This window comes from Hordeum vulgare, chromosome 3H (assembly GCF_904849725.1).
Source record: "Hordeum vulgare subsp. vulgare chromosome 3H, MorexV3_pseudomolecules_assembly, whole genome shotgun sequence".
NCBI classification, from domain to species: Eukaryota; Viridiplantae; Streptophyta; class Magnoliopsida; order Poales; family Poaceae; genus Hordeum; species Hordeum vulgare.
Window position 1 is genome coordinate 119,605,009 of NC_058520.1, and position 19,066 is coordinate 119,624,074.

Genomic DNA, 19,066 nt, shown 5'->3' on the forward strand with positions numbered 1-19,066 from the left:
AGTATTTCACCCTAATTTATCGATTCGACACAAGTGGAGCCAAAGAATATTTATTGGCCATGAAAATTGAGTTTTCAATTCAATCGCACATGTGATATCACTCTGCAGCAAAGATTTCGCAGCACAACAAATAATAGTAGTAAGAGTAGCAGTGATAGCAGCAATTTTGGTAAGAGTAGTAACGAGAGCAATAGTAAAAATTGAGTAGCAGGTGTGATAGTAACAGCAACAATAGTAAATTAGCAAGATTCAATATATGTAAAGCGTAGGCACGTGAATCAGTGATGGACAATGATTTAGATGACATTGATCATGTAATAGTTACACACTAGGCCGACACAGAACTAGCTCCAATTCATCAATATAATGTAGGCATGTATTCTGTATATAGTCATACGTGCTTGCGATAAGAACTTGCATGACATCTTTTGTCCTAACCTACCATGGCAGATGGGTCCTATTGGAAACTAAGGGATATTAAGGCCTCCTTTTAATAGAGAACTGGAAAAAGCATCAACACATGGTGAATACATGAACTCCTAAAACTACGACAATCACCAGAAAGAATCCTAGTTATTGTCACCTTGGGGTATGCGGATCAAGCCACGTAATAGGTAACTACAACTTGCAAGAAAGGATCCAAATCACTCTCATATTCAAGAAAACATAATAGATTCAGATCTGAAATCATGGCACTCGGGCCCTAGTGACAAGCATTAAGCATAGCAAAGTCATAGTAACATCCATCTTAGAACATAGTTGACACTAGGGATCAAGCCCTATCAAACTTAACTCAATTACATGATCAATCTCATCCAATCCACCGCTGTCCAGCAAGCCTACAAAGGAATTACTCACTCCTGGTGGTGAGCATCATGGCAGTGTTGATGAAGAAGGGTTGGTGATGATGACAGCGACGAATCCCCCTATCCGGAGTCCTAAATGGGCTCTAGATTAGCCCTCCGGTGGAAGAACAACATTAGTCTAGGTTAGTCTCATTCAAATCATGCAAATTAGAGGTCAAAATGAGAGCAGAAGTGTTTGGAAAAGTAGATACGTTGGAGATGTATCAACTCCCCCAAGATTAACGCATTGCTTGTCCTTAAGCAATTCACTTGATAAACTGAAAGTGATCAAAAAAACTTTTACAAACTCTTTTGTTCTCGTCATTATACATATGCTTAGCTAGTGTTTAGGTTTTCAGTGTAAATTATAAATACACACATCCATGATAATAATTTAAGCATCATATGCAATCATGGCAATACATAACCAACTAGCAAGCAATAATAACATATCTCACATGCCAATAATTTGTCAATATAATCACGATATAATATGGTGACATGGTATCTCACTAGCCCTTTCTGAAACCGCAAAACATAAATGCAGAGCACCTTCGAGTTTCAAGCAGTGACTAAATATTATAATTCAAAATAGAAAAGATCCTAATCATACTCATAACCTACATTGGCTAGACTCAAAGCATAAAAAGGACAACAGTGCTCTCCAGTCTCGTGTTGTAAGTAAGAGGGTGATGACTCAACATAAATGTAAATAGACATGCCCTTCGTAGAGGGAAGCATTGATTTGCATAGGTGACATAGCTCAAATTTTTAAAGTAGGATTGAAAATGTTATTTTGAGAGGTGTTCTTTAGTGTCCATGTTGACATAGGTTTCGAGTAGCTCCCATGCCAAATTCATTATTGGTGCTTCCCAAATAGAATTGTAAAGTTTTACTCCCATTCACCATCCGTACACAACCATGGCTAGCCGAATTCATGGATGCCCTCCAACATATCAACTTTCCAAAGGAGTTTTTTTAATTTAATTTTGATTAAGCAGGACTGCGCATCCTTGTTACCAACCTCTCTCATGCAATGACGGTGAATAAACTCCCGTCGTGAGAGTAACTTACTTAGCATGGAAGATATAGATTGCCCAGTCGCTCCATGAGCGGTACGAGTGCACAAAACAGATGCTTGTTTGAATATTTAGAGGTGGCACATGCAAATTTACTTGGAATGAAGGGATAATACCGCATATAGGTAGGCATGGTGGACTCATGTGGAATAACTTGATTTTAAGGATACTGGATGCACAAGCAGCATTCCCGCTTAGTGCAGGTGAAGGCTAGCAAAAGATTGGAAAGCGACCAGCTATAGAGCAACAACGATCACTATCATGCATTGAAAATAATCAACTTTGGACAAAGCATGGGTAGGATATAAACACTCTGAATTTAAATATCATGATGGTTGCATTGGTTTTGAATAAACTACATGTTCGCACACAGACAGAGTCCAACCACTTGAACTACTAAGAGTAAAATACCATACTACCATATCACATCATAATCATTTTAATGCATGTTACCACACAAGGTAAATCATTATCAGCTCCTAGCTATTTAAGCATGACATGAAAAGCCATGATCTCTAATTTTCATCACAAAAATATTTACCCATGATGTATTGAATCAAGATCGAACGAGCCAACATATTTACTAAAACGAAAAACAACAAGAGTTCATACCCGTTTCCTTTGCCACAGTCACTTCATCAAATATCATCATTATTGCCTTTCAGTTGAACGATCAAATGATGTGATAATAATAAAAGTGCAGTGGTACTGTGGGCTAAGCTGGAATCTTCACGACAGTTTTAAAAAAAGGGGAAGACATGGTAATATTAACTTTTTGTTAGATCAACGACAAAACATATGTGAGTCGCTCATCATTTTCATCGCGATCTTCCCTTTTCAAGACTCAAAAAAAAAACTAAGGGTAAGCAAGAACGAGAAAAACTATTTACACTGGAAAGCTCCCGACAAGCAAAATGAAATATTTTTAGGTTTTATTTTAATGCTACAACCAATTGAATAGGAAAGAAAAAACTAAAAGAAGCACACAATATTTTTAGATTTTCTAAAGTTTTTCATACACACAAGAAGAAAGCGGAAAATTTAAGCTAAACATGAATATCCACTGAAAGAGGATGAACACCGACAATTTTTATGAAGTCTGTGAACATGAATGTAATGTCGGTGGGAAATACATACTCCCCCAAGCTTAGGCTTTTTCCTAGCTTCGTAGTCACAACTGGTAGTATGGGAAGTGGTTAACATGGTAGCTTATCGGGGCATTCATGGCTGCCTCTTCCACCAGGTGAGCAGCCACTACTGGAGCATTGTACTCCCGCACTTCGTTCCCAAGAACGTAGTATATCTGGCGAGCCTGAAAATTAAAGAGGGTAGGCGGAGGCAAAACAACATGCAATGACGTGTATTTTTCCAAAATTAAGTTATACTCATATCATCTATCCTGACTTACAATAAACTCACGAGAACGCATAGCGTCATAATCTAAATATCTATCGAGCAAAATAGAGTCATTTTTCTATGGTACGGGGAACTCACAAAATAGGGTAATCATGGCAGTTTATTTTTTTTCTATAGCTAAGAGAACAGGGAATAAACTTGAGATACACAGAGTTGTGAATACTCAATTCATAAATCACATGCCTTTAGAAAAGGATCCATTAATAAGGTTGATCAAGTCTTATTAATAATCGCTTTCAATAACACATGAAACCAAAGATTTTTTTTGTATATCACTAGGCTACCTCAATGGGGATTTCATATCCCCCACAATAAGATTATAGGATTTCCTTTTCTTGGCAGTAGGTAGAGGGATGGTAAAATCTCCAATAATGACCATGGGAATTGGCTCAATAATAACATTAATATTGCTAACCTAAGTTTGCTTCTTCGGAAAATCCACCGTATGTGACCTTGCTTTTGTTGCAGTCAATAACAGCCGCTGCAGTATTTAGAAAAGATCTACCAAGGATAATTGACATATTGTCATCCTCGGGCATATCAAGAATAACAAAGTCTGTCAAGATAGTAACATTTGCAATCACAAGGGGGACATCCTCACAAATTCCAATAGGTAAATCAGTTGATTTATCAACCATTTGCAAAGATATCTTAGTGGGTGTAGGCTTATCCAATTCAAGTCTTTTATAAAGGGAGAAATTCATAACACTAACACCAGCTCCTAAATCACATAAAGCAGTTTTAACATAATTTATTTTAATAGAGCAAGGTATTGTGGGTATACCCGGGTCTCCCAACTTCTTAGTTATCCCACCATCAAAAGAGTAATTAGCAAGCATAGTAGCAATTTTAGTCTCAGGTATCTTTTTTTATTGGTAATAATATCCTTCATGTACTTAGCATACAGAGGCATTTTCAATATATCAGTCAAGCGAGTGCACAAAAAGACAGGTCTAATCATTTCAGCAAAGCGTTCAAAATCTTCATTGTCCCTACTTTTAGAAGACTTTTGAGGGAATGGCATGGGGTTTTGAACCCATGGCCCCCTTTCCCTTCCATGTTTTCTAGAAACAAAATCCCTTTTACCATAACATTTGTTTTTAGGAGGTGGTTTATCAAGACCCTCAATAGGTTCTATCTCAACATCATTATCAGGTTCCTTATTACTACGTGGTGGATTTTCTACATGAACATCATTATTATCATTACCATTATCATTATGTTCATGTTTACTACGAGATTGTGTCTCAGCATTAGAGATAGAAACATCATTATGATTCTCAACACTTTTTTCAATATCAGGTTCACTAGGGGAATGCAAAGTCCTATCATTTTTCTTTTTCTTTTTGTTTTTAGTGGGAGTAGGAGTATCATCATTAATTCTCTAATAATCCTAGTCTATTCTTTTAGGACGACCTTCAGGATAGAGAGGTTCCCGAGTTATTCTACCTCCTCTAGTCATCACTCTGACAACATGATCACTAATATTATTCACTCTGATCTTCGTAAGTTAGCCACCATAAATGCTTAGGATGCTGCAACCTAAACACTGAACCTTCCTCACCTAATAACTTGACTAGTTTCGGTACAAGGTCATCGATTGCTGAGTCCCCCGTGGCTCACAGTTTACTACAACACCCCAACAGGTACAGGCACGCCCGACGCACGAGATCCAGATGGCACGCAGCTGGCGTGGCAGTACGATGAGGAGAACGATCGCCTGTACGTGAACTATCCAGAAGACTGAGGCGTGGTCGTGATCGTGGGTGAGCATGCGGGATATCATAGTCTTTTCCTTGTTTCATGTAGCCCGTAGAGGGACTATCTTGTCTGAATAATTGTGTGGATGTAACTCTGATATTATCTATGTGAGATGACAAATGAATGCCCTATTTGTCAATCTTAATTTATGAATGTTCTATGATTATCTCGCTCGCGAAACGCTTAGATGTGCTTCTTTCCCTTTTGGGGCATCGCCCCCTAAATAGGAAAGGACCGCATCTTAGTCATTACAGCAAGCCCAGAAGTTCCAGGCTACATTTTTATGTGCATAACAGGCAGATTTGGTGGGGAACTATATAAGGTACACTTCTTCCCCCAACGAGTCACAACTTTTGGATCTGATATTTCCCCATTGTTTTGAGCTCTCTCCTCCTCCCCCAACCCTCAAAATTCCAATCCATTTGGGGGAAAACTATCCCATGGATCTAGGGTTCATTTGTTGACCTCCTCCATTGTTCCTCTCCTCTTCCATCCCTTCATAGCATTAGTTGCTTTTGGTGGGATTTGAGGAGAGGGATTTGAGCATTCTTGTGGTAAATCATGAAGAGAGATCTGAGAGTTCTTGAGAGAGATTTCATCCAAGCATACATCCACTCCTCCTCTCTCTTTTGACCAAAGCAATTTATGATTTGAGCAAGTCTTAAGCATCCCCTTTGATCTTGTTACTCGGAGGTTGGGGACTCCTAGGCGGTAGGAGTGCTTCGGTGGGGAATCAACTTGTTATTTGTCTCTCGAAAAGTTTGTGAAGGTTTGGAGGCCACCTCAAGGTCTACCACTAGTGGTTGGGAATCGCCTTCGTGGTGATATCTCAAGGAGAATAGGGTGAGCTTTCGTGGCGTTGGTGTGCCTTCATGGTAACATCCACCTCTCTAACGGTGACTAGCTTCCCTCCAAGGAAGTGAACATCGGGATACATCCTCGTCTCCGTGACTTCGGTTATCCCTAACCCTAACTCCTTACTCGTGGTTTACTTTTGTTACTTGAGCGTACATTCACTGCATATTGTTTTCCTCATTATATTGTGTTGGCTATTTCCCTGTAAAGATTAATCATTTAGGCCTACACTTTATATCCCGCAATTCATACTTGCTACTATTGATATATCTTGTGTTTAGTGTGAATTTCTAACTTGTGTCGTACACTTACATATCTTGTGATATTGCTCAAGTAAGTTTGTGTAACTTACTTGTGCTTCTGAGTAATCTTGTTGTGCTCATTTTAGTAGAACAAGTTGTTAGTGCACGTAATGTATCCTAGTATATTTAGGATTTGTGCTTGAAAGTATCCTCTTAGTTTATTTCCGCATTAGGATAAAGCTAAATCCGTAGAAGTTTTAAAATGCTTATTCACCCCCCCCCCCACACACACACACACCCTCTAGGCGACATCGTGGTCCTTTCACCACTATTGGCCATTCAAGTTCCCATCGCTGCATTTGAAGGCAGAGCCTTGGGCATCGCATAGCTCCTCGTCGCCTAGCCACTGGCACTCCTCTCGAAGCTCGGCCTCTGCCGCCATTAAACTAGTTTACATCTTCAAATACATTAACTGTTGGAGTAGTATGTTTACATCATGAAATATACATCATATGTTAAGAGTTTTTTTTTAAACGGAGGCAAAAGATTTGCCTCGTCGATTAATTAAGAAGCAGAGAATTTCCCAATTAATCAACGGATAATCATGCAAAAACCGATACATATAGATCACACGTGGACTACTCGCTAAGAAAGAAACTCCATGATCCCACGGTTAACTCGACAAACAAACATAATGCACAAGAACCATGATCCCTCGCACTTCTACGTCGTATTGAAATTCCCAACGAAACCAAGCTTGAATACAACGGGCACAATCAAATCCACGGAGACGAACCAATCGAAGATGATGGTCTAAGAGACTGAGTATCATCCATTAAGCGGCCGCATACACCTTACCAATGGCGCCACTCTTATTGCATATGTTCCTCAAAGACTTCTTCACCTTCTAGATTTTGCCCGTAGGAGCCTCCTCCGTTAGGAGGAAGGCAATCACCTTGCCAGACCCAGGGCTAGTTGCCTACAAAGTAGTGAGCAAGCTTCAACTCGACATCCACGGATGCCACCTGGCCAACAGCCATAGGTGGGACAACAATAGCAGCAACCAAACCGCCACGGTCCACAAAGGCGATCAATTGTCTTGGCTCTAACAACAACGGTAAGGTCGCAGTCGACATCGCCAAGGTCCCTCCAAGTGACCCCATCTCCTTAGTAAGCACCATCGAAATAGGCAAAGTGGGCTCCCCACAAAGCTTCTGCAACTCACGCATAATCTGCAGCACCGAAGCCACGACCTCAACACCGGTTTCACTCCGAGAAGCAATTGACATGACACGCGGCTAGGACGAGCAGGGTGTAGCACGAGGGGAGAGATCTCCATACATGTATGCTTCCTCATCGACATAACCAATTTGGGTCTCGGGTAATAGGGACGCAACATGGAGCTTAGCGAACGTGGCCTTTGCACTTGCTAAAACAATCCCCACTCATGCAATGCAATCGCGAATTTCAGCTCGGAGTAGCTCAGTCTGCTCCACGAGGACGGGTTGCAATGCCACAACAACCAGTGTTGCATCGACATGTGATGCACGCGTTGGGATGGATGGTGAAGCAACATGTCGCGGCGTCGTAATCCGGTCGGTGCGATGTTGTGTACGATAGAAACATGCTTTGTGGCCGAATCGAAGGCATCCCATGCACCGGAATGGGTCCCTGCTCTCACGAGCACAATGACCCTTAGAGAGACATCAGAAGCAACGGTCTCTTAGCCACGCCGATGGAGCTGGCCGAGCGATGGACACGGGGCCACTAAAGGGCACAAGAGGCAACAAGCGAGGCCCCGATACAAGGTGTCATCCATTCTGAAGACCCCTAGGAGGTGCCGACACACCATATATGGGAACACCATGCGTTGCATTCCTAACGAAGCAGACACGCCAATCACCCCAACCTCAATAATCCTACACCTACGTAACATACTCTTACTCAACTTCCTACTAGTCCCTCCATTCATAAATATAAGATGTACTCCCTCAGTCCCAAAATAAATGACTCAACTTTGCACTAATTTTAGTACTTATTTTAAGACGGATAGAGTATTATTTTTTCAAAAAATCAAACTTCTCTGACTTTAACCAAGTTTGTAGATAAAAATATTAATATCTAGAATACCAAATTATTATCATTAGATTCACCATGAAATGTATTTTTATATTTTATATATTTGATATTTTAAATACTTATATATTTTGTTGTATAGATGGTTAAACATAGTCAAGTTTGACTTTTTTAAATACTTATATGTTTTTCCAATCAAACCATGTCAGTCCGCTTTCACCGTTTCACGTAAGTTTACGTACGTGTTGTACGTTACAGCAAACTTGCTGGGAGAAGAGGTCGTCGGGGTCGTCGCAGCAGGATCCAGCTCCCCTTGGACTGGATGCAAGGACCTCGTGGTTCAGCGCAGGGAGGTGAATCAGCTGGCCGTTGGAGGGGCCGAGGTGGCAAGCAGTGGTGTCCGAGTGGTCGCCGCCACATGCATCGCCCCAGTGGCAGGCTCAGCCGCCATATCAGGACCTGTCAGGGGCGGACGTGGCGGCAGGCGGCCAGTGGAGGCATCGGCAAGAGGAGCGGAGGTTGGCGTGGCGGGCTCGGCGAGGTGAGGGGGCCATCGGACACCCACAGACTGGTCAGACCTACGAAGAACAAGCACGGCGGTGGAAGCTTCGGACGTGGTGCGCGTGTCGCTGCCTGAAGATGCAGCCGCGGGTTGGCAGAGAGTGTCGCCACCGGCGTCACCAAGAGCACACCAGCCCCAACGGCAGTAGCAGAGTCGCGGCCAGCCGCCGCCGGCGGCAGGAGCGTGGAGACCCGATCCAGATCCTCCCGGTCCAGACTGAAGGGGCAACTGACGCACGCTCCAGATCCTCCCGATCTGGACAGAGAGACCCGATCCGGGGCCGGCAGCGCGTCCGAGGCGGCTCCAGGCTCCAGTCAGCAGGGAAGCAGCGGCAGCGGTGGACGGCCGCCGCCGCGGGCGACGCGAGCGGTCGCGAGAGCGCTCCCATGTCCCAGACCGCCACGAATGTCAAATCTCCATTGATGATCAATCATGCATGATGATGCATCACCCTGAATGAATGAATGAATGAATGCTCGGTTCTTAGAGCAACTCTAGAAGACCTTTTAAAATCGATCAAATCTGTAAAAAAAACAAGATGTGTTACAGTTTTGATCAGAAAACAACGCGTAGCAGACCCGTAAAACTTGTTCGATCCTTAAACTTTTTAAAGGCACTGTAAATCTATCCACAAAAAATTTATATGTACAATTTCAAAGGCAGTATACAGTCCAGCCCGTAAACCGTTCAAACCTCCTCGGAACAGAGGCGCCGCTACATAACTAATCGGAATCTACCCAAAACTCATCGAAATCCATCACCGCACGTCGGAAGAAGCGGCCGCACGCGGGAATTTGCCGCCGCCGGCTCGACCACCACTATCAAGGCGAGGCCGTCCATGGACAGGACAGAGCAGGCCACCGGCGGCCCATACGTCCACGGACAGAGCAGGCCACCGACGGCCCAAATATGAGCAGGGCAGTGCCGAAGAAGGGCGAGGGGATGGAGCTCGCGTGGCCACGTCAGGGAACACACACATACGTCGGTTAGTCCCGGGCTCAATTGGTGATGGGAAGGCGTGATCAGGGCGGGCGGTGTGGGGCTCCTCCGCGGCACGCGTGGCCAAGAACGGGCGACACCGAGACAAAGCGCGGGTGAGGCGGGCGGCGCCGCTCCTTCACGGCACGCATAGCCGAGAACGGGGTTGGCGGCGCCTAGGCGAGGCATGCCGTGGCCGAAGACGGGCTCTATCGGGATGGGAGGAAAAAAATAGGTTATAATAGGATACTGTTTTATTTACGAGGTCTGCTCTATTCGGGGCAATTTCACGTTACGCTTTCTTAAAGACCAACTTTTAAGGGGTCTGCTAGAGCTGAGATGCTCCTAGGACTTCTTTGAAGATGTAAAAGGCACTTTTTTTATGATGTAAATTATACAACCCTTACTTTTACATCTTTAAATATACATCATCTATTGGAGTGCTTTAATGCTATTGCATTAAAAAAATGGAAAACTAAGGATCGACCATAACTCATAACATCCTGGTATAATCATTAGGCCAATTGATATATTATTAGGGATAACACAGGGGAAGCAAAGTACGCCAGCCGACTCACTTTAGAACAATATAAGAGTGATGATTCCCAAACCTAACAAAGAGAATCCTACAAAAGAGTACCATCAAGTGGGCCAGTTATTGGTTGGATGTGCATAAGAGTTTATCAATTATCAGATAACATTTTAATTGCGGCATCCAAATTACAACACAACTATTCGATGCCTCAAGCATGAATTTCTCCAAGTGGACGCTTGAAAACAAACCAACTTTATTGCACTTTCCTGGCTTCTGCCGGGGGCTTCCAAAGACCAAGACGGTACTTGTGAGCGAAACTCAAAATCAACTTTCTCTGCACCATGGCAAAGAAACAAAATAGTAATTTAATTCAAACATAATTTAAATCATAAATTAACCACATGGAAAAGAAAGGACATTAAACAGAAGAAATATATCACAGTAAATGTCGATGATGGCAATTAGCGGTGAGCAAGCTGTGAACTATCTTTAAGACTTGTGTGGATTAGCAACCTGGATATGTGGAATATCTGAAATGCTTCTCATGCACTCGTTTAGCTGCTGTTATTTAGAACACTGCTCACAGTATTTTACAAGCAATTGGAACATCCACCAAATGTAATCCACACATTTACAAGCTACCTACTTCCTAGGAAACATCATAACCGACTAAATAACACTTCACACATGTTAGTATAATAGCGAGTTAATTGACAGAAGGAATTACCTCAAATGCATTCAGAAATTACAAATACTGTACTTCTATCAAAATTTGCAGCCTCGGTGCAGTTATTTAACTGCAAATGCATTCAACTCAAAAAATCCTAGTCCAAATCAGATTTCAACATATGCCAGCCTCCTCTGTCGGGCTTCCACAGCACTGCCACGTGCCTTCGCCAGCCCACCATATGGCAAAACAGAAACTTTGTGGGTGTCAAGTCCTCTGACCAAGCCTCAACTGGCTCCAACCTTTGTCCGTTGGTGCTGCTATTTCATGTTGACTAGAGTAACCAGGTGAAACAAACAAGTACAAACTTGCTACCGGAATGTTAGTGCACTGGAATCTCCTTTCCAGGTTACCGTTTTTATCTACAAATTCCATTCTACCAGATTATTGGGGTTTCATGGAGCATGTTCAGTAAATCTGTTGGAACTTGGTAATGTTCTCTGTATTCGCCTGAATAACACATGTTACAATAGTGCCTGTTGTACTCCTGGTCCGGCAGTAACATTACTGTAAATGTTACTATAAACTATGCTTTTGTCAGACGTGGGGAAATGAAACCCAGTGAAAGGATCCTGTAATTTCATCAATCCACAGTACACCTATAATATTGTCAAGTATAACTATGTATGCTATAGGAAATATGTAGCTCTGTATGTTATTAATCCACGTGATGATAATGTTAAAGCAGTTGTTAAACTGTCTGCCCAAATCAAAAGTATGCTCTCTTCTAAAGTTCATAGACAGGATCATAGCTGTAAGGACTTAAGGCACCAATTCTGCAGTCATGGCTCCACAAGTTGTTGTGTCTATGGTAGTGCACTATGTGCGTTTGCTTCTTTTGATTGCTCAGAGTGAAGGTTCGAAAAGGGTACACGAGGAAATGATTAGAAGGGGGCTTCTATATGGTTACAGACGGATGAAAACGCCATACTTGTTTAGCACATTAACTTTCATCACTTGTTTCATCCTTCTGTCTAAACCAGATTAACTTTCATCATTTGTTACAAAGCAAAGCTACCGCCTTACTGATAGCTACCCCTACAATTTCTACAATTTTCTGGAGTCGGTGCCTGAAGGGTGCTGAAATGATTATTTAGACAAGTAGGATGGAAGCTAGAATTAATTGGTTCCTTTCGTACTTATTTAGCATGCATTTGTATTCGATGATCCATGTGAGCTTAGTTTTAGTTCTTTTCCCTCCAGTTTATACTTGCAATTGTTTAGAAGAATAAAAAGTCTGTACTCTAGGATGTGGTCTTTTGGATTTTAAATTAGCAGAAGTATGAGTGTTATGGTTTCTTAATGAATAAACATGGCCAATTATAGCTTTGACGAGAAGCTATAATTCTGCAAATACTCTGTTTTTTTACTAACAGCAACTGTTCTGGTTGTATGCTTCTATAGAGAATGTTGTCTAGATAACAAGTACATTATTGAAGGGTTTATTTGTAGAGATTCAGGGAGCTGCCGCAGTTCAATATTTATCAAATGCCCACGTAATTAAGTTCCTGATCAGAACCGTTCAATTCATTTATGCTGATAGATGTAGTAGTATGAACAATTGTTTTCGAGATCTGATACTTATTTTCTCAACATATTAGACTCATTGAGCCATTCTGCAGCTTATAAGAATAATAATACACAAAGAAACAAGTACTCCCTCCGTCCTAAAATAAGTGTCTCAACTTTGTACTAGCTCTAGTACAAAATTGTGTCCTAAGCTTGAGACAGTTATTTTGGGACGGAGGGAGTAGTTTGGTTTCCTCATCTTAGCCTATCAGATTGTCGCTCCAAGAGATGTTCTCAGAATTTCTTAACAAATTTGTTTCATGTTATGGGACAATGTGCTCAGCTTAGATACTCAACTAGATCGGTAACATTTTTTTCCCATTCAAACTTTTGCGTACGGTTAATTTAACATTCCGTAGTTGGCAAATCTTTATGCTTGCCTATTGTTGTAATCAGCGTGTGGAAGAATATGTCAACTAGTAGGCTTACTATTTGTCTATTTCACAAAGCTTTGGAAGCAAACTGGACCTCACTAAATAGAGCTGGGAAGTTTCTATTAGATGTCTGGTCTAGTAAAATGCTATCTAAAGCTGAATACGGTATTCAGATTAATTTCGTTTAGTTTACTTCTGCATCTCCTTCAATTATTATATTTCTGTAGGGTCATCTTTGAATCACCTTTTTCTCGGTCTTAAGTTAACTAAGAGTTTTGACATTGCAGTCCCAAAGAATTTTTCTAATTTTGTGGCAATTGTTCAGAAATGCTGGTTATTAGGACATCGCTATAGGATATGTCAGGGACTTCTGTTATGATAACTTTCATTTTATTAAACCCCAGAGAGGTCTTACGTGGTGGAATGTCGTCCAAGGAACCATCAAATGCTAATGAGTTCCACACAGGAATGACACTGAGTCAATAATGTGACGTCCGAGCTCCGGTTTACTCTGGCATTTGTATGTTATCCTAAATCATGCTATTGAACATCTTGATTGGTTCTTTCTGGATATGTGTGTGCCAATTTATATGCAATCATATGCCTAGAACATTGGACGGATCAAATATATTTTGAACAAATCTGCCAGACTTTCTCAAATCACTTCATCAAGATGGATGGGGGAGCGGCAATGCACACCTTCGTGTTCGTGCACATGAACCATCTAATACCAACCTGACCCGATGGCTGTTATCCAAGCGTCACAACATTGGAGAACAAAACCTAACCAAACCATACATTTAAACTACGAAATGCCCGAACAAACCGGGCGTAGCCAGCAAAACCACATCAAGCCTTCTGTGAAACTACAAAGGAGACTATAAAGTAAATCAAAGGAATGTCGTGAACAGGAAGGACACGTACATGCTTACAGGGGACGCCGAGCTTCTTGAGGCGTAGCGTGCGGGTCTCGAGCAGCCTCTGGAGATCGCCACCTACAGCCTCCTCCAGCTTCCCGGCGTGCGTCTCCACCCCCTTCCCGACCCCATTCAAGAACTCCACCACGCCAACCTTGGCTGCGCATAGGAATTCCAATCCACTTCACCACGACGAACGGCGAAGAAAGAACCACAAAGTTTACAGATCAGGAGGAAAGTAGCTAAAAGGGTGTACCTTGGTAGGGCTGGGCGTAGAAAGATCTCGCCCGAGCTCCGGCGCCGGAGTGGAGGAGGAGGAGGCGGCGCACATTAGATGCACAGGCCAAGGCCGCCATAGGGGAGACTAATGGATGGAATTTTTTTTAACAATCTACTGAGGGGTGGATCGTAGTCCACCCCATACCTGGCCAAATGGGCCGGTCCGGCACAGCCTGCTGTAAACGGCCCGCACCGGCACGTTTACTAAGGCAAATCCTATTTGACGCTGCAGGCGTCGGTTAAAATGCATTTTTCTTAACCGGGCCTGCAGCCGCATTTGGTCATGGGCGGCCATCGGAAGGGGGAGGTATTTCTGTTTTCTGAAGGTTCCGGAAGCTTCCTAGATGGGTTTTTTCATTTAGGTTTTTCAGGACTGGTTTTCTTTGATTTATCTTTTTTTCTTTTCTTTACTTTTTTCATTACTTTTTCATCTTCATTTTCATTTTTTCAGAAAAAACTGCCATTTTTGATTAATTTTTTTTCAAACGAACAAATATTTTTTCAAATCAATGAACCCTTTTCTGAATTTTATGAACTTTTTTATTAAAATTCTATGAACTTTTTTGAATATCGATGATTTTTTTCAAATTATGATGAACTTTTTTTAGATTTGGTGAACTTTTTTAAGATTTATGAACTTTTTTGTCAGTTCAACGAACATTTTAAAAACTTTTTTCAAATTCATGAACTAATTTTCAAAATCAGTGAACTTTTTTTAGATCACAGTGAGTTTTTTTAATTCGTGAACTTTTTGTTTCGAAATTTGTGAACCATTTTTTGCTTTATGAACCTTTTATGTTCAGTTTTATCTGCTTTTTTATTTTTATATAAAAAATCCACACTAAGACTGGGTCGGTCCGTTATGCGGTGCGTGTGGGTGCTGGTTTTCCTAGCTGGCGCTTAAGGCGCCGACTAGGAGTTCCCGTTTACTAATCGGGTCGTACCATGCCAGCCCGTGAGTTGCAACTCCAGGTTCAGATACGATCCGTTATTAAACGGGCAGTCATGTAGGTCCGATTAACACGTTGGACCATATATTTTCAGCTACATGGGCTTGTTTTTGGGCCTGCTGAACCATATTATATATATATATATACATACTAGCAAAATGGCCCGTGCGTTGCCACGGAAGAAAAAAACATAATCTCCAATGATGATGACCACATTACGTTCAAATATCATCGCTTGATTTAGAAATTTTGTGCACAAATGCAAAAAAATGTTTCTTCTTTTAAATTTAGTCACAAGTTGAAGCAATCTTTACATTTTCAAAAAATATATATCATGGTTGTCAAAAATCTTGGTAACTCAAAAATTTATTCTGAATTTCAAGATTTTTTTTAGAAAACATACAATAATAATCTGATCCATCCAACAGTTAATTTTTCAAAATTCACACACGTATATTGTCACAAAGACTTATAAGCATTAATGTTTAACCACATACATTAGATCTTTCGTGAACAATTTTACAAATATGGAAACAATTTTAAAATTGAGAACATTTTTTCCAATTTACAAACATTTGCTAAAAATCGTGAATATTTTTCATATTTCGAATGGGTTTAAATATTTTCTTTTGAATTGGCAACCAATACAAGAAAAGACGAACATAATTTTTTATGTTGGAGGATTTTATTTTAAATTCACAAACATTTTTTGAAACGCATGAAGTTTTTCTGAATAAACAAACATATTTATAAATCAGTAATATATTTATTAAATTCATGGACATTGTTTTGGAATTTGCAAAATATATATATATATAAATCATACGTTTTTTTAATCCTATTTTTAATTCAAAATTAAAATACGTCAACGTTTTAATTCGAAATTCCTATTTTTTAATATGCAAAAGTTTTTGTAATTCTAAATTATTTAAATTATAAATAAACAAAAATGGAACGGAAGATTTTAAATAAAAAAAAGAAACTATCAAAACAGACATTAGCTATTTTTAAATTTTTGTAACATTTTTTATATGCATTAACATATTTTGAATTTGAAAGCATTTTGTTAAATGCCTTTAAAAATTTTTAATACATGGAATTGTATTTGAGATCATGGACTTTTCTTATTGTACAAAACTTTTTCTAAAATTGCAAACATTTTATTGTATATGCGAGCATTTTTTACAAAACTCCGAGCAGTTTTTGAAGTCATAAACATTTTAGTTTTTTAAATATGTTGATTTATAATTTTCAGTTTATCATAAATTTAAAGATTATTTGAAGTTCTAAATTATTTAAAATAGAAAATAAAACGGAACTGAAAATAAATAAATAAACAGAAATAAAAGCAGGTGTCTCTGCATGGGCCGGCCCATATGCTGTGTTGGATATTCTCCCAGCATGCAGAGCGTAATATAGAAGTATTTTACATGGGCCGGCCCAGTTCAAATTTTTCGCTTTGTGAAACGTTTTTTATTACTTACCAGTGGCATGGTGGGTAATTTATGCAAAATTTAGGGGTAATTTCCAAAACGGACGACCAGAAACCGTATTTGCTTTATTATTTAGGAGAGGTATTAAAATAATCGGAGTATATATATAAAAAAGTAAACAAACGACCCGAGGCATGCTGCGTGCCGCCATGAGCACGAATAGAGCGTGCCGGACCGGACCCGTCTCGTGTCGGGCTGGCGTGTTGTCGGGTCGACCCGATTGACACGACCCGTTTGGTCACGTATAGTCCACGCCATATCGCGCATTCCCGTTGCGTACTCCTTAAAGGGACCTCCTACCGGAAAACCCTAATTGCCGCTCTGTGCGAAGCGATGTCGAGGCTTCGCATAGAGCCGGCGGGGATCAGTTTGGCCCACGTAGTCGGGATGCCATGCTCGGTTCTAGGAATCTTCTAGAGGTCCCAGTCGATTTTTTTTGGTTTTGGGAAACTTCTAGAAGGTTCCCTGAACCGGTTTTTTTCTTCTCTTTTTTTGTTTCTTTTTTCTTTTCTGTTTCTGATTTAGAAAATATTTTTTGGTTTTTCAAAAATGTTCTTGATTTTATAAAAATATTCTGTATTTTCCAAAAAATGTTCTTGGTTTGAAAATTTCTCCTTAAGATTCAAATTTGTTCTTAATTTCGAAAAGAACTTAAGTTTCAAAAATTGTTCGTGCTTTATTTATTTTTTTGCGTTTTTAAATTTGTTCAGGATTTTTCAAAATTGTACTTGATTGCAAATTTTCTCTTAATTTTCAAAAAATGTTTGTGCTTTAAAATTTTGTTTGCACTTCCAAATTTGTTTTCAAGATTAAAAAAATGTTCGCGCTTTCAAATTTGTTCACGATTTTTCGAAATTGTTCTTGATTTTTTTTTCTCCAAATTTAAAAAATGTTCGTGCTTTAAATGTTTGTTTGCGCTTTCAAATTTGTTCGGGATTTTTCAAAATTGTTCTGCTTTCCAAAAATTTGTTCTCAAGATTCAAAAAATAGCCGTGCTTTTATAAAATTGTTCGCGCTTTCAAATTTGTTCACTTTTTGAAAAATTGTTCTGTGTTTCAATTTTTTTCTCAAAATTCAAAAGATGTTCATGCTTTCAAAAATTGTTCGCACTTTCAAATTTCCTCGGGATTTTTCAAAATTGTTCTCCTTTTCAGTTATCAAGATTCAAGAAATGTTCGTGCTTTAAAAAATTATTCGCGCTTCCAAATTTGTTCACATTTTTTTTAAATTATTCTTGGTTTCAAAATTTGTTCTCAAAATTTAAAAAATGTTCCTCTTTAAAAAGTTGTTTACGCTTTCAAATTTGTTCTGGCTTTTCAAAAAAAAATTCCTTTTCAAAATTTTGGTCTCAAGATTAAAAAATGTTCATGTTTTAAAAAATTGTTTGCGATTTCAAATTTGTTCACGTTTTTACAAAAATATTCTCGGTTTCAAAATTTGTTCTCAAAATTCAAAAAAGTTCCTGCCTTAAGAAATTGTTCGCACTTTCAAATTTGTTCGATTTTTTTCAAAGTTGTTCTCTTTTAAAAAAAATTGTTCTCAAGATTCATAAATGTTCATGCTTTTAAAAATAGTTCGCGCTTCCAAATTTGTTCACTTTTTTGTTAAATTGCTCTTCAAATTCAAAAATGTTTTTCCTTCAAATGCAAAAAGAAAAGGAAATGAAAGAAAAAAAGGAACCCAAAAAAGGAACAAAACAGAGAAGGAAAAAGGTAACGGAGAAAAGTTAACAAGGTTGTTTTCCTAGGATTTGTGGTATCTTATAAGGGTGTTCGAGTTGATGAAACTAAAATTGATGTTATTAAAACTTGGCCTACCCCTACAAATTTGCAAAAAGTGTGTAGCTTACCAAGAATAGTCGGCTTTTACCATCGCTTTGCTACAGATTTTAGCACGACTGCATCACCTTTACATGTGTGAGGGCATATTTTGTCCTAAGTGATTTTGATGATTGATGACAGCACCTCTGCGGACTAATCGTGTGAATTGAGCATTTGAGATAATACATCGCATGACACAAGATGATTCATCGTCCCTTTGTGTTTTTGAAGCACGGTGTTTTCTATGGTTCTTCTTGGTGGTTTTGAGTCGTAGGAAAGTCGTACTATTAAGAGGGGGTCCGCGTCGGAAAGATTTGGGTGGAATCAACTCACACACGAGCGAAGCATGATCCACACCAGAACTGTATGGGTGTTAGATTCATTCCAGTGTAAATCGCATAGCGATGTGAGACTAGATTATTGACTCTAGTGCAAGTGGGAGACTGTTGGAAATATGTTCTAGAGGCAATGATAAAATAGTTATTATTATATTTCCTGTTTCAAGATAATCGTTTATTATTCATGATATAATTGTATTGAATGAAAGCATAGATAAATGTATGGATATATAGACAAAACAATGTCCCT

At 39.7% G+C, this 19,066-nt stretch overlaps 1 protein-coding gene across 1 annotated transcript; it reads right to left on the reverse strand.

The window, feature by feature from the left end:
• Positions 1-10,323: 10,323 nt before the first annotated feature.
• On the reverse strand, positions 10,324-14,330 carry LOC123443189. Its single transcript, XM_045119485.1, has 3 exons — positions 14,193-14,330; positions 13,944-14,095; positions 10,324-10,683 (listed from the first exon to the last, which is right to left on the reverse strand). The coding sequence occupies exons 1-3, from the start codon at positions 14,290-14,292 to the stop codon at positions 10,603-10,605; spliced, it is 333 nt and encodes a 110-aa protein (XP_044975420.1). The 5' UTR covers positions 14,293-14,330; the 3' UTR covers positions 10,324-10,602.
• Between the last annotated feature and the right edge of the window lie 4,736 nt (positions 14,331-19,066).